The sequence below is a fragment of the Alligator mississippiensis genome, chromosome 1 (assembly GCF_030867095.1).
Source record: "Alligator mississippiensis isolate rAllMis1 chromosome 1, rAllMis1, whole genome shotgun sequence".
Taxonomy (NCBI): Eukaryota; Metazoa; Chordata; order Crocodylia; family Alligatoridae; genus Alligator; species Alligator mississippiensis.
Window position 1 is genome coordinate 7624083 of NC_081824.1, and position 15868 is coordinate 7639950.

Sequence of the window (15868 nt, forward strand, 5' to 3'; positions counted from 1 at the left end):
GAGGGACCGTGTACTGCTCACAGAAGTGACTTGGGAGGAAGGAGTGGACTACAAGTCAGAAGTCAGTGCCATTTGTGAGAGCATTACATTTGATTTTTGGGGGCAAAGAGAAGTTGCAATCCTCCTCTTGGCACAAAGTGTAGGATGTGTTTACATTATTGCCCAACTTGAGTGACAAGAAGAGAGCAAGATAAGATTAAATTGCCTTGAAAAGCCATGCCCTTCCCAAAAAACAATGGCATGAATAGTGCACTGTGCTTCCTTTTAATGGAGATGTTACAGGTACAATACAGAATCAAAGCAAAAAAAATCCTGACCCATCCACTGATCTAATTCAGTAAATGCTGTTATAAAGTAACGAGAAATTTCTAATCTCCACCCCCAGAACTGCCTTCTGGTTGTTTTCTGAATAGTGACTGAAGGATTTCCCCACAACACGCGGTGGGAGAGGAAACGCAAGAATGATTTCTTGCCAGTGACTGAAGTGCATCTACCAGCACGACCGCATGGCAGGGACTTTACGCAGTCCCATCTTTCCCTACACGGGTACGGCTTGCAGTTGCAAGGCTCCTGTGGGAGAAGGGCAGATGAGGGTCTGTCGTCAGTGCTTTGTGAAGCTCCAAATTATTTCCATTTCTAATTAATATTCATAAATGGAACTGCAATTGTGTGCCTTCAATCAATAGTCACACACCACCCCCGCTAGATGAAAGAACAACTGTAAGAGATAAGTAGTTTATTGGATCAAGGGTCCTCTTTACACTAAGAGACAGCCACTGCACCCGTGTAAAACTGATAGGATCCAATCACTGGTGTTTGCACGAAGTAAATATCAGCAAATCTCTTTCTTTAAGCTGCAGATTCAGTACAGAGAATACACAATGCAATTATTATGTTAATTAAACTGAATTTGTCCGTCTGATTGACGCCTGGGCTGAGAGGAAGAACTTACAATTTCAGAAGCTGTCTTTTTCTACGTTCCTGAAAATACTTATTTCTCCATAATCGATGCCCAATGATATCATAATCAATTTAAACGCACTTTTCCATCCTGCTCCCTACCCTCTTCTCTCCATCATCCAAGCACTAACTTACCTAATGAGAGAAAACAGTCCAGGCCAGACCTTTAGCAAGTGCAGACTTTCATACCTCTGCTGACTTCAGCTGACTGCCAATTTATGCCAACTGAGTATCTGCCCATTTAACTCCTGCGCAGGTGCATTTGCCACCTCATTGCCGATTCCAGCAATGATTGAACTTTTACATCGAGGCCAATCTCCCTTCCACATTGGGAATTTGCAACCTATTTCTTATGCCAGCTTCTCACCTCTCCTGAGCTCTGTTCAAGCAAGATCGAGAATGAGCTCTCATCATCGTCATCCCCAAACGCTGACCACGTGGCTGAAATCCATGATCTCGTCTGCCTGGGCAGAATGTGGCTTGGGGATAAGAAAGTGGCTGCACTTGTCCAATACTAAATCCTGCATGGCCAATAAACTAATTAAAAAGATACCTGACATGTCAAACCCAAGAGCAGTGACTGAGAGCATCTAACCTGTGGCACAGCCTTCCCATCTCTACCAGGTGGTAAACTAATATATCCCAGCAATAGCCACAGCGCAGTTCAAGTGAGCAGAGATATGCTTCTTGTCCATCGCTTCTCGGAGCAGTTGCACCAGGGAAGCACTTCTCAGAAGTGAAGAAATGAAATGGTGTGTCCAATGAAAAGCATATTATTTACCCTGATAACCATGGACAGAACACACAAATATTTCTGGGGCTGTACCGGTACTCCCACAGTGGTATTTGGAGAGAGAAAAAATAAAAGCAAAATATCCAATTAGAAATAATTACTCTAATTGCAGGTTCTGTTTGATCCCTCCATTAAAGTAACCAAGTGCCTCAAAATGCTGCCGAGTTTGGATACAGAGCTTAGTGCTGCTTTCTGCTTTAATATACAGCCAGGGGGTTAATCTCACTTTGGTCCGTGTGAGGGTCTCATTTTCTTTCTTATCCACTGCTGATTTCTTAAATACTCCTGGAAATTGGATGAGAAGGTGTTGAACCTTTTCCCAGTGAACAGAGTAGTTGGGCCAGATTCAGGCATGCCCACATGTGTACAAACATTTGGCTGGGCTCTATTTATGCATGCAAATCAGGTATTTGTGAGCACAGATTTGGTGTGTGCATATTTACAACCATAATTGGGTTTAGTTAAGTCTTGACCTTTGATGTCTGCATTTTTTTTTTTTTTTTTTTTAGTTTAGCCAGTAAGGAGGAAAGAAGAAGATTAGGTCCACTTTCTGCTCCTCAAACAGATAAACTTCACTGACATCAAATTACAAGGCACTTATCCCGTGAAAAGGGACTCGCTTGTCCCAGATCAGAAACACTGTCACAGGTAAGGCAGGGGAACGATATCACAAGCATCTTACTCAGTCCCATGCTCTATGTGAGATGCCACACGTTGTTGCTGGAAGGATGCTTTCTGCATACAGCTTAATTTCTCCTGAACACAAACAGTCACACAATCCTTATTTTAGAGGTAATTCCACCCTGTTAACTTAAAAACAACAAACCTTAAATCTGTCCCTCGTCTATCTCAGACTCTCCATGATTATCTTTAAGAGACGGTAACAATCATGGTAAATCTGTCTGGAAAAAAAAAAAAAAACCACGATTTTTTTTGGAATTCACAAGTCGATACCTTTTTAGTCATACTTTAAAACACTTTTCTCCTTTTTTGGAATGCTTCCTAATACTCCTTTCGTGCCAGACTGTTTAAATAATATAAACGCCTTCTGCATACACCATCCTTTACATTTTTTACTTCAACAACATCGGCCTCTGCTGCTCTTTTTTTTTTTTTTTCCCTTTACTTAGACATAACTGGGACAAATTCCAATCCCAACTTCAAATCATCCTTGGCGCTGCAATGCTGCTTTGCAAGTCCTCTATGTCGAGCAAAGCACATTTCCAGCACCGAGGTAAAGTTCTTCATATACGAAATGGAGAACAGGCTGGAAAAGGGTTAAAATATTGCTCCGTTGTCCGGCGATGTGGCATGAACAGCCAGGGGCAAACAGCACAGCAGGTTTCCCCATACACTAGAATTGTGCTCCCAAACCTGTTTCTGCATTTGTTATTCCCTACATTTTTGAGATGCACATAAGATGCTCCCTGGTCATTTATTATCTACAGTGCAACAGGTAACGCACAGAGGGGAAGATATACGTGTGTGAATACAAGGTCCCCATCTTCTGAGAGCTCATGGGAGAGTTTTATATCACATTGCTACTATATTTGAGCAACTGAAAAAAAAAAAAAAAAAATCACACCTCAGAAATGTGCTACAATCTTTCTCGGCACCACAGATGGAGGGAAATTTCCACTTCCGACATCCACATGGCCTAGAAAAGATTGGGATCTCTCATGCTGCTGACTTGAGGGTCATATAAATGCTTTGCCTCTGAAAAGAGCTGGGAACTCCACAGTTCATTCACCCGTAAGAATGTTCTTCTTAATACTGCCAGCCCTGTTGTAAGAGGAGAAAATGACCACCAGGCAGGACCCTAATTTTGATTAGACTTGCTTCTCTGCCAGTTTAATTAAAAGGATGGTAAAGCCAGTGCCAGGTCCCAGTCTAGTCTACACTCTGGCTCATTGCTGCAAGACTGAGCTGCCGGAAACTGTATGGCAAACTTGTCAAGTCAATTCTGCATTGGCAAAAAGGCACCTGCAGGCAGACAGGAAGAAGTCTAATGCAGAGCTGTTCAACTGGTGCGGAGACGGGGGCTGCACGCCGTGGGGGGAACGCCTCTCCATCATCATACAGTTGTGCTGGCAACACACGGCCCATCACAGGAGCGGCGCAGGCAGCACGCAGACCCCTACCCTCCCCGGCCATGGCACGGCTGTACCAGTGACAGGCGAACCTCCATGCTCTCCTCTGCCCCACAAAGGAAGCAGACATCCCATCAGGGCCTGGAGGCCCCCAGCTGGACAGACACTGGTCTACTTCACAGGGCATTAAAATGGAATTAGGAAAACCTAACATTTATTAGTCCCGTCATGCATTCCCCATGCAACCTTTAGGCTAGTTTCCTAATCTGTTCTCATTGCCTCCATTTCCCTGGAAAAGGGGAACTATCACAGTAGGGTTGTGAGCGTCAAGTCCATGGGTGACTGTGAAGCACTAGGGTAGAAAGGACTGCATAAAGACCTAAACTGGCAGTGGAGCAGAAAGCAAGGCTGATCTGCAGAAAGGGTACTAGGCTAGGACTCCGGAGTTTGTTTGCCAGTTTTTGCATTAAACCTCCTACATAACTGGAGACAAGGCACTGTTGACAGCACTTTACTTCCACAGGTGAGACAACTCAGAGTGACTGCTATATGAATTGGGGGGTGGGGGGAAAAAAAAAAAAAAAATCACAATTCAGCCCTCATTCTTTTAGAAACTCAGTTCGCATTCTGTTATAAAAGGGGAAAATGGCAAGGTCTATGCTCTAGTAGAGATGCTGTGCAATGTGGAGGTGCCAGGGCTACCAAAAATGACTGCGCCACAGCAGCATGGAGTTAATCGCAGGCTAAATACCACACCGAGAAGCAGAGCAAACTTGCTTGCACCAAGCTCTGTGCTGCCCCCGTGACCCTCTTTTATCAGTATCGGAGATATAGCTCATGAAAGCCAGCACAGAAGTCTTTACACTACCCTGTAGTCTGCAGCACAGAACTACTCTAGGTGGATGTACAGAGCCCAGCACAATGGGGAATTTGATTTCAGTTTAACTACGTTAACTCCAGAGAATGTATATATTGCTACTAAAACAAGCAGGACCTCAATATGGACCAGTGATTACTAATGGGCGTGCCGTGGCATCCCAGCACTTTCCTAGTACTGCGAATCATATTTGGACACTTAACAAGATAAATCCAGAGATTTCAAATTGGAATCTATAATGTTAAAAAGATTGACATGCTGTGCGCTTTGAGTCCAATGCAAGCGAAGAACCGCTCTATGTTTCTGTAATCAAAAAAAGGAGTGAAAACCAAGAACTGGCATTTTCCAAAAGGTGCCTTGAACCTAAAGAGGTTGAGAACCACTGGTACAGATGCTTTTGCCACTCAAGCCCATGCACTGTTTAAACAGAGGCTTCAGGGTACAGCTGGAAGTTAGGCTACTGCTACAGCCAGCGTGGATTTATGCAAGATCTTCCTCCTCAAAAGCACTTCCTCCCCTCCTAGCACTCTAACCCAAAACAGGTAGCTCCTATTTGTTTGCACAAATGACAACTTTCCTGCAAGTTTAACTGAAGAGAGCAAGTGCTTGCTTTCTGGGCAACTTCTGGATCTATTTCTTTACGCATCTCCCCCCCACCAAACTGTGTCCACATCAGAAAGCTTTGCAAAGAGCAAGCAATCGGGACTCGTAGTAGAGAAATCTTTTATTAGACCAACAAGATAAAAGATATCATCTCTACTACGAGTCTTCATTGCCTTTTTCTCTAGACCAAGACAGCTACAACCTGGATAAAGAACCAGCAGGACTTTATTGAGTGGCCATTGGCCTCCCAAGGCTGCAGCCAGAAGCACTTTCTGGAGTCATGTTGGAAGCTATTGTACACTTCCCTGGCTCCATAAAAGCATAGGAAAGGAACGAAAATCTTCACGATTCATCTGCTCCAACTTCAGAGGTAACCAAAGTGTAGAATCTACTTTAACAGTGAGCAGGACAGTGCCCATATTTCCTCTCTTCCCCCAACTTTTCTTTGATTCACTGCTTGGAAAGGCCTGGTGATGCTTTAACAAACCGGGCTGGGAAAGACTTTTGAATCCGGGAAAATTGAGACCGCAAAAAAATAAATAAATCAGTATTCCCTGCATGCTCCTCCCTCTCACTTTCCCCTCTAATTCCAAAATGATTTCAGCCTTTACTATATATCCTGAACTGTGAGTTAGATTACTGCCTTATACCATCTGAAAGCTTTCAGGAGATATAAAGCACCAGTTTCTCCCTCCATCAATTCTCAATACAGTAGCTGCTAAAAATCAAGTCAGGATTCAAATGGAAATAAAGCCAGCATTTAAGAATAGGGAAATAAGTTATCTGAAGAATTCAGCATTCTCCATGGTATACCCTCCCCTCACCCCAGGTGTTTATGTTCTGGTTGCTCTTTTCTTTCCAGTGGGTTTAAGACACCAAGGGGAAAAAAGCCTTTTTTCTTTCTTTTTTTTTTTTGGAAAAGGTACCTTTTATTATATTTTGTTCTATACAAAAACCCCCACTGCATTTTTAACAAAGAGAGAGCATTGCCCTGTCTATGTTTGTACAACTGAGGTATTCACCATGCAATAGCAGGCAAGCAAAATCAAACAAAAATGCAGCCAATGCAACCAAGAGCAAGTGTAAAGCTGATCTGGGAATGGGAAAATATGGCCTTCTATCTTCATTTTTATGCTGCTTTATAATGCACAGATAAACCAAGGCTCTTATCTTCCCACTCTACCAGGGAAGTTAGTTTCTAACGTGAATGGCAAGTAGATAAAAAAGGCTGACAGAAAAAATAAAAATAATAAAGGGTGATATCACCAGTCAGGAAACTTGAGCAACCAAGAAAGGAACAGATTTTACTTGGAATGTAAAGTCCTCCTTTTATTTAAAGTGCATCCTAACAGCCAGAGTTACAAACTATTTTGTTATCAGTCCCAACTCTCTAATGCCCAGGTGTCTAATTGTGACCCTTGGATCACCAAACCATCGCCAGCTTCTAGAGCACTGCCCGGTCCGTGTGGTCCTGCTCCTACTTCTTCCCCATCTGCTGAACAGACTAAGGAGGTGCTAGAAATACATGGGATAATCTTGCCAACTATTTTCAACACCCCCCCCCCCCCCCACAGACACACACTTCAAGGAAGCCATTGATGTAGTTACCAGACCTGTGCTGCAAAAATGGAGCTCTCCCACCCGCTGGGCACACAGCACTTTGAAGGCACCCTGCTCCCTCTGAAAAGGCTGGGGAAACACTGCCCTCCTATGGCGAGAACATGCCATCTGCTTCAACAACTGGAATTTGACCCCCCTCTAGAGGGTAGCCCACAGCAAGGCACCACGCCTCGCCACCCATGAACAGTCAGTGAGGATGCTCTGGGAAGATGATGCCCTAGCATCAGAGCACCTTATGCGTGCAATCAGGATCACTGAAGGGAAAGCCTCCAAATAAGTCTTAACTCCACTTACAAAACAGCATTATCTTGCTTAAGAAAATCTGAAGCCAAGCTCCTTCGCTGTGTCAAGTGATTGGAAAGGGAAGCGACACTCAACGTTTGGTTTTATTTGGGCTCCATGCTTGTCACAATATTGTCGGTTACCTCTGCGCCGCTTCCTTCTGCCAGCTTTTCAGAGCCTGACACGCCACCGTACTATAGGCACAAGCTGTTAAAACTTGGCTAAAGAGGAAGAACTTAGGTGCCAGATGAACTAACCAGAAAAAAAGTTGCAAAACATTAAGAACATTGCCAGGAGAGATGACAAGAGTGGAGAAATTGTCTAGAAATGCGAGGCATGAAAACAAGAATCTGGCAAGGTTAGTGGATGGGTACTTCTAGCTCCCGTCATCCAACAGGCAGATGTCTTCCACTGTACAATGCCTGTACTTCTCCAGTTATGTTCAGGTCGTTTAGACATACCCCGGTGACATGTTACTAAATGATCCCAAAAGAGAACATGTGTGTAACTCAGCCCTATTCAAGTCCAGGGTAAAATGCTCTAGTAGAACTAAAAACCCTGCATCGTGCAGACGTTACCACCACTTAGTCCACTGGAACGCAACGTTGAAAGTAAAAGGTTAGCTCAAATGAGTTTGAAGATTCACACACACAATGAATATGATCCACAATTAGTGGATCAATGATCACGTCTGTCTTCGTTGCGGGGAATCACAAAATACATGTACAATATAAATGTTTAAAGTCAAGAGAAAGAGGACTACAGCGTTTTCTTACAGCCTAGCTTACTTCATGACTTAACACGTATTCAAATCAGTTGTACAAATTTAAAAAAAAATAAAAACACAAGGCATTGCATTTAAAATCCAGTACAGTAGCTTTCTTTAGCATGTAAGCGATAAGAAATTTTTACCTGAGCAGCTTTCCATTTAGCCCTGTAGGACTCTATTTACTGTTAATCCAACAAATCGTCCATGGTATATTCCTAGATCTCATCTGGTATGGTGCTACACAAGGTATCAGCGTAGAGTATAAACCTTGTATATTTTCGGGACAGCTATCATGACCCACTAACCTACTTGCAACAGTGGTTAAAAAAGGTAACATCAGATACTGAAGTGCTACTGTTAATCATTGTAAACACAGCAAGTCTAACTCTTTGAGATGCTACGATTTCCCAGTCACAAAACTTCTTTTCCTGGATTTACACAGATGAATGGACGTTGGGGGAAGCAACAACCCCGGCGGGTTTAGAAGACAAACCTGCCTCCAGTCTAGTTCAAGCCAAACCACAGCACTGCCACGCTTGTCCTCAATGAGCAGCCCCCTCCGCAGTCGTGCAGTGATGGGGCACACCCGAAAATATAACATGCCCACCTGGCAGCCTTTACTTGGACAGTCCTGCTTAAATTGTTCTAGTTTTCAAGATCACCTACAAAATTAAGATGAGAGGTAAAATTTGTATGCTGGTAAAATGAGGTGCATTTTTAGTGATCACATGTCTCAAACAACAACCAGGATAATTAAAAGCTTTTTCAGCAACAACTTTCTGTACATTGATTTGCACAGCCCCCACTTGGACACGCAGGAAAAGAAACAACTTTATCTCCCACCGATACCATCATTAACCCTTCACCACTCTTGCCCAGACACACAAACTTTATCTTTGCCGGAGACGAGACGCACAACGGAGGACAGAAAGCTCACACTTATTTGCACTGACAAACTCTAAAATGCTATGCAATTCTGAGAAAAGATATTAATGCTAAAAAAAAAAGTCTCAATATATTAATCCTTGCATCTCTGCTGTAGGAAGTTTAACTACCATTTTTTGTTTCAACTGCCAAGTCTCTCCAGTGTTTAGGGAAGGAAGCCCCCACAGGACAAGCAGCCATTTACTCCCTAAAATTATTTCAGATTCACCAAGAAAAAAAATAAACCCCCTGAGCATTTCCAAATTAGGGTTTCTATATAATTCAGTCCTTTCACCTACCGCTAATTCTCTAGGACTTCAGGTCTAGCTGCTCAGCAACAGATACAGCAGTCTCTGCACAACATGCGATACGGATTTTACTACGTCGTCGCACCGTTTATAGCCATTAACGTGCAGGAAAGCAAAACCCAATGCATCATACACTGATCATACGTTCTTGCAAGTCTTTCCCCATCATACCCCCATCTAACTTCTTACCAGGAAGAAACGATTTAGCTGCAGGCAAATACTGCTAAAACAGTGCTTTCCAGTACTAGACCCATCGCTGCATTCAAGATTAATTTCAATGACAGTCACAATAGCCATAGTGGGAATGTAAAAAGACAACCTCAAAAGATTCACAATGGTTAGCCCACAGTTTCCTCCCATCAGAGGTATTCCTGCTTTCTTGTGTCAGAGACTGAGAACCAGGCTCACTCCAAGTATGCCATTTAACATGCTTAAATTTTTTTTTTTTTTTTTTTAAGTGAAATAAAATAAAAGGATCATGACATGATTCAGACACACAGCCAAGTTAACAGGATCGCCTCCCGTTTCAGCACGATTTGGTCTGGACAGCCCTGTGTCTCAGCCCCTCTGTAAGCAGCCTCAGATCTGCACAATCCCAGCAGCAAAACCCTCCTCTGCATTATGAAGAGCCAGGACAAAATCTAGACAACTTGAGCCTCTTCTCTCTCCATACACTGAGCCATGCACAACATCCTCTCCCCCATATTCACAACCCCCTGGTATTGCTTTGTTTCTTCCCCCCCCCAGCCCCAACCCCCTGCACTGTAGTTTGTCAGGGGTTTATCTGGGCCAATACGGATTTGCACCGAGCATCAGTCTTCTCCCTGGCCTCAGGATAAGACACCAAGTTGCTAAAGGGGCATCTGCATCCAGAGCTGCTTTTGCTGATGTGCTCAGTACTTGGGGACACAAGAAAGGGGGGGGAGACAAGGTTTGTGAACCAATTCATCTTCCTTGCATACAGCCCACATGCACCTCTACACGCAACCTCACCTGGCTGCAGAAATTCCCGCAAGCAGGAGTTGAAAGGGAATTTACTTTTAAAGAGAGTACAAATGACATTGAAAAGACAGAACAAATATGTTTTCTGTTGCACTGCATGATTCTGCCAGCTTGTTTCCTAGGTAGAGATTTCATACAACCTTCCCACACGTTTCCTCCCTACCCCCACCTTCTCAAGAGGAGGGGAAAAAAAAATATCTTTGCTGTGCTGTCTCCATTTTACCTCCAGATCCTTGTCCTAGGAAGAGGTGTCAAGGCCCTCCCTTGTGCCCATCTCCAGGCTCAAATGTGCTGTCACCATCTTAACTCCGTACACTCTTTCAGAGACTTCCTTTGCAGCAAAGTTAACCCTTTCAATTATCCATACAAATCTTCTCCCCTCTACTCCCAAACTAATTTTTCTTCTATTTGCTTCCCCCCCCCAGCACCTTTCGCTAACAGAAAATGATCCTCTATAATCCATTAATTTCTGTCCTTTACCCTCTAGGATTCCTCCTGGAAATCTTAATGCGAGTCAAAATTAACCCCTTCATCTGCCTCCGGGCTTCCCTGGGCTCCTACCATATCAGAAGCCTCAGGGCTGGTTTCTCCTACATACCCAATCTCTTCTTCAGAAGATCACTTTGAAGAGGGGAAAGGAAGTGGGGGATACAAACGACCCACTTCATTTGCTTCCTCGGCCCACTTCTCCCCACCAGGCTCCCTCCTGCGCCGTTACCCCGGGATCGGAGATGGCACCCCCTCCCCGGCACCAAGCCTCGCTCCTATGCTCTCCCCTTACACGGAGGCCCTGCCAGGAACAGGCGGGGGCAAATCAGCTCCCTGCAACTGTCCTTAAAACACCCCTGTCCCCGAAAGCCCAGCTTCTTGGGAGTGTTCGTGCCTCTGGGCTCACGGTAGGGAACTCCCTCCTCCAAGATGGCTTTCTGCAGGGTTCACAGGTCTAAAAGCATCCTCTACATCTGATCCCCAGAGCGCCCTGCCTGCAAATTAATCCCTCACCTTCCTCCTACTTGTCTTTCCCATCTTCCCCTGGAAGTCTCCCCACCGTTGGCTATGGACACAAGCCTCTGACCTTCAGTCCCCCGCAGGGGAGATCTAAAAAACCACTTCCCTGCTCCCCTCCGCCTCTTCCGAAAGGGATTCACTCCTATTGCCAAAGGTCTGCCCAGGACATCTCTTTGCATTCCTCCTTCCCTCAGAACTGCTCCTGGCTTTCCGCTCTTTGGAGAGGGTGACTTATCCTGGAGCTCCCCCTCTGCCTGGTGGGGAGAAAATACCTTCCCGGTCTTAGATGCAAACCAAGAGCCTGGATCTTGCTCTGGGCATCGGCAAGGAGGTGCCCCCCGCCCTGCTCAGCCAGGCCCCACACCGCAGAGCTCTGCCAGTGTTTAGGGGGAGCCAATCCTCATTTCCCCCATGCTGCTGTCCTCAAGCTCCCAGGGCTGCTTAATGTGGGGAGAACCTGGACCACAGCCCCTCCTGGCTACAAACCCGTGCCCCTTCTCCCCCCACCTGAGCTCTAGAGACCTCCTTCCGTGGGGCTCAGCCCCAGCCTCTCCCCACTGCTGTGCCCATGTTGGGTTCAGTCTTTCCCCCACAGACCCCCCACTTCAGCCTCACCCTCTTACCCAAGGGGAAGAGGAGGGAAATCATCCCCCCCACCAAAAAACAGAACTCAGCTCACCCCCATACCCCAAACCTGGCTCCTGACTGCCTGCAGGCATGGATGACCCTCTGTGGCCTCCCAACCCCAAGCCTATGCTCTGTCTGCACCCTCAAATCACTACCTGCATGACGGCAGTAACCTCATCCTTCCTCATCTGTGTGCACGTGTGTGTGGGGGGGTTAATGTCTCCCTCTGCCCCCCAACTCCAAGCCCATCCACCCTGCAAGCATGAGGGAGGCCCACAACCCACGCTTCCCTCCTACCCCAGGCCCACGGCCCTGCCTGGAAGTGGGGGGGGGGGGGGGACACCTACCACCTCCCACAATCCTGTATCCAGCCCCCACCCCCCTAGTAACCTCTTTCGAGCCCCATAACTGTGCAGAGGCAGCCAACTTATTTTCCTACCCCAACCCCTCAAGTGAAATGTATATGGGGTTGGGGGGGGGGGGCAATAACCCTTTCTGCCTACCTCAGGCCCCATCCCCCTATGTCCCTCCATTTAAGGGGGCAGTGCCTCCCTCCCCCTAACCCCAGGCCACACCTAGAGGGGCAGCAATCTCTTCCCCCCCATGCTCATGCATGGGGGGAGGGGGGGGTGACCTTCTCTCTACCCAGGCTCCATCAACCTCATGTCCATGCATGTGGGGGGCAAGCAGTGATCCCCCCCTCCCTCCTTCCTACCCAGCTCCCACCCCTATTCAATGCAGGGGGGGTAACAGCCTTCTTTTCCACCCACATGACTCACATTTCCCCCCCGCCCAGGCCCGTGATCCCTGCCTACACACGAGAGTGCTGGCAGGGGGCAACTACCAACTGCTCTCCCTTACCTCCCCCAAATCACAACCTCATCCAATGCAGGGGGGGGTTTCACTTCTCTTCCTCCCCCAGCCCACCCAAGAGGGAAGGGGGACATAGGGACCCCCTCTTCTTACTCCAGCCTGTCCAACACAGGGGGGCAATCCCCTTCTCTCCTGCCTCTGCCCATCTAGCCCCTACTCCTACCCCATCCTGCCTGTCCAATGGACTGGAGGGGCAATTGCATTCTCTTCCTACCACAGCCCATTCAATGCAGAGAGGCAGTGACCCTCCTTCCTACCCCAGCCCTGCCTCTCCAACACAGAGGGAGGGGGAAGTAATTGCCTTCAATTCTTCCCCCTGCCTATCTAATGCAGGTGGGGCAGTGACCCCTCTTCCTACCCCCTCCAGTGCAAGGGGAGGGCAGTAAAAACACTTTCTCCTCCTTTTGCCATCCACTGCAGGGGAGCGGGGACACACTAACCCCTCTTCCTACCCTGTCCAATGCAGGCAAGATGGGGTAAAAAAAATCACCTTCTCTTCCTACCTCAGCCCCTTTCCAATGCAAAGCAGGTCATCTCCTTCTCCTCCCCAATCCAATGCAGGGGGGCACACAGTGACCCTTCTTCCTCCCCCACCCAATACAGGCATGGGGGGGGCAGTAAAGCCCTCTTCCTCCTACCCCAGCCCTGCTTCCAATGCCCACATAACCGGGGGGGGGGCAAATAACCCTTCTCCCTACCCCATCCAAACCAAAGCACAGGGTTGGGAGAACCCCTCCTCTTCCTACCCCAGCCCCTTTCCCCATCCAATGCAGGGGGTGGGCAGCAATAATCCTTCTTCCTACCCCATCCAAACTAAGCATGGCAGTGGGGGGACCCCACCTCTTACCCATTCAATGTGGGGGGCAGAAACAAACCTTATCCAAAGCAGGGAGGGGAAGGGATCTAAATCACCTTCTCCTCCCCCTCTGCCCATCCAATGCAGGGAGGACACACAGTGACCCTTTTTCCTCCCCCACCCAATACAGGCATGGGGGGGACAGTAAACCCCTCCCTTCCCAACCCAGCCCTGCTTCCTACACCCATCTAGCACAGGGGGACACGCATATTGCCCCCATATATAAACAGGGGTGTGTTGGGGGGGGGGGAGAACACACATCCCTCCCATATAAATGGGGGGGGGGGCAAGAGGGCACACCACCCCCAATGCAGACATGAGAATGGGAGGGAAGAGGGGCTGGGGGGGATATAAACAGGGGTAAGGGGAAAAGGACACGCCACCCCCCAGTGCAGACATGGGATGGGGGAGAAGAGGACACACACCACCCTCCACAATGCAGACGTGGGAGTGGGGGGGGGGGGCATACACCACCCCAATGCAGACATGGGAATGAGAAGAAGAGGGGCTGGAGGGGGGGGATATAAACAGGGGTGAGGGGAAAAAAGGACACATCTCCCCCCGTATAAGTGGGGGTGAGGGGGAAGAGGACACACACCACCCTCCACAATGCAGACATGGGAGTGGGGGGGGGGGAGAGGACACACACCACCCCAATGCAGACATGGGAAGGGGGGGGGGAGAGGACACACATGCCCCCTATATAAACAGGGGTGAGGGGGAAGAGGACACACACCACCCCACAATGTAGATATGGGGGGAGGGAAGAGAGGACACACACCACCCCGATGTAGACATGGGACAGGGGGCAAGGAAGAGGACACACATCCCCCCTATATAAACAGGGGTGAGGGGGAAGAGGACACACACCACCCCGCAATGTAGACACGGGGGGAGGGAAGAGAGGACACACATTACTCTAATGTAGACATGGGACGGGGGGAGGGGGGGGAGGGAAGAGGACACACATCCCCCCATGTAAACAGGGGTGGGGGGAAGGACACACACCGCCCCAGCGCAGACATGGGGAAGGGGGGGACAGGGGGACACAGCCACCCCCATGCAGGCGGGCAGGCAGGTGCGGGAGGGGGGCGCAGGCAGGCCAGCCGGCCGGCCGGCGGGCAGGCTCACCTCCAGACCTGGCCCATCTGCAGCAGGTGGATGACGCTCTGCCAGACCCAGACGCTGGCCCTGCAGAGGCGCTGCGCGCCGGGGCTGGCGGCGGGCGGCCCGCGGCGGCCCAGCATGGGCGGCCCGCGGCTGCTGAGGCCCTGCACGGCGCCCAGCCCGCCGCCCGTGTAGTCCTGCACGAACCAGCGGAAGCTGAGGATCTGCACCAGCACGGACGGCAGCAGCACGAAGGCCAGGGTGAGCGCGCACCACACGTAGTCCCGCCGCGCGTAGTGGTCCAGCGCCAGCCACAGGTCCGTGCCCACGTCGCCCAGCAGCACCAGCAGCGCCAGCACGATCCACAGGCAGTCCAGCCACGGCCGCTCCCCCGACGGCGGGCCCGGCCCCGGCCCCGGCCCCGGCCCCGGCGGCTCCCCGCCGCCCCCCGGCCCCGCTCCCGGCCCCGGCCCCGCTCCCGGCCCCGGCCCCGGCCCGCGGCCGCCCAGCAGGCTGCGCAGACAGGCGCTCCGGCAGCCCCAGTAGCACGACGACGTGTTGCAGCAGTGGCAGATGTGCAGCGAGCTGCTGCCGCCCGCCTCGTCCGCGCCGTCCGCCGCCGCCCCACCGCCGCCGCCGCCGCCGCCGCAGCCCGCCTCGTCCAGGTTGTGCAGCTGGGCGAACCCGCCGCCGCCGTCCGACTTGGCCGCCATCTTGTGCCGCCCCCGCCCCGCCCCGGCCCCGCCCCGGCCCGGCACCGCTCGCCCCGCCCACCCGCTTCCGGGGGCGGGGCCTCGCTGCTCCGCGCCCCGCCCATCGGCGCGCGCCCCGCCCCCGCCCCGCGCGCGCAGCTGGGGTCGCGCCAGGTCCCGTCGTCCTTCCCCTCCCCCACCCATTCTCCTCAGGGATCCCAGCACCCTCCCATGTGTCCTCCCTTCTCCCCACTAGTGCTCTCCATCACCCCTTGGTGGGCTTTTCTACCCCCCCATGAGTCTACCCCTTCCCCCCCACTGGGTGGAAGAACAGGGAGCATTTTTGCCCCATATTCAAGGGGCAAAAAATGCCCCCCAGGAAGGGAGCTGACCTTGTCTGGCATGCGAGCGACCCATGCCGGAGATGGAAAACCTTTTTTTGTTTTTTTAATTTTTGAACGGGTTATTACAAAACGT

General features: G+C 49.6%; 1 protein-coding gene across 1 annotated transcript in view; it reads right to left on the reverse strand.

Moving 5' to 3' along the window:
• Positions 1-15419, reverse strand: part of XKR6 (XK related 6) — a 301409-nt gene extending 285990 nt beyond the window's left edge. The window contains exon 1 of the mRNA XM_019496394.2: positions 14724-15419. Coding sequence (XP_019351939.2) covers positions 14724-15412 — 689 coding nt within the window. The 5' untranslated portion in view covers positions 15413-15419. The remainder of the gene's footprint in view (positions 1-14723) is intronic.
• Positions 15420-15868: the final 449 nt, after the last annotated feature.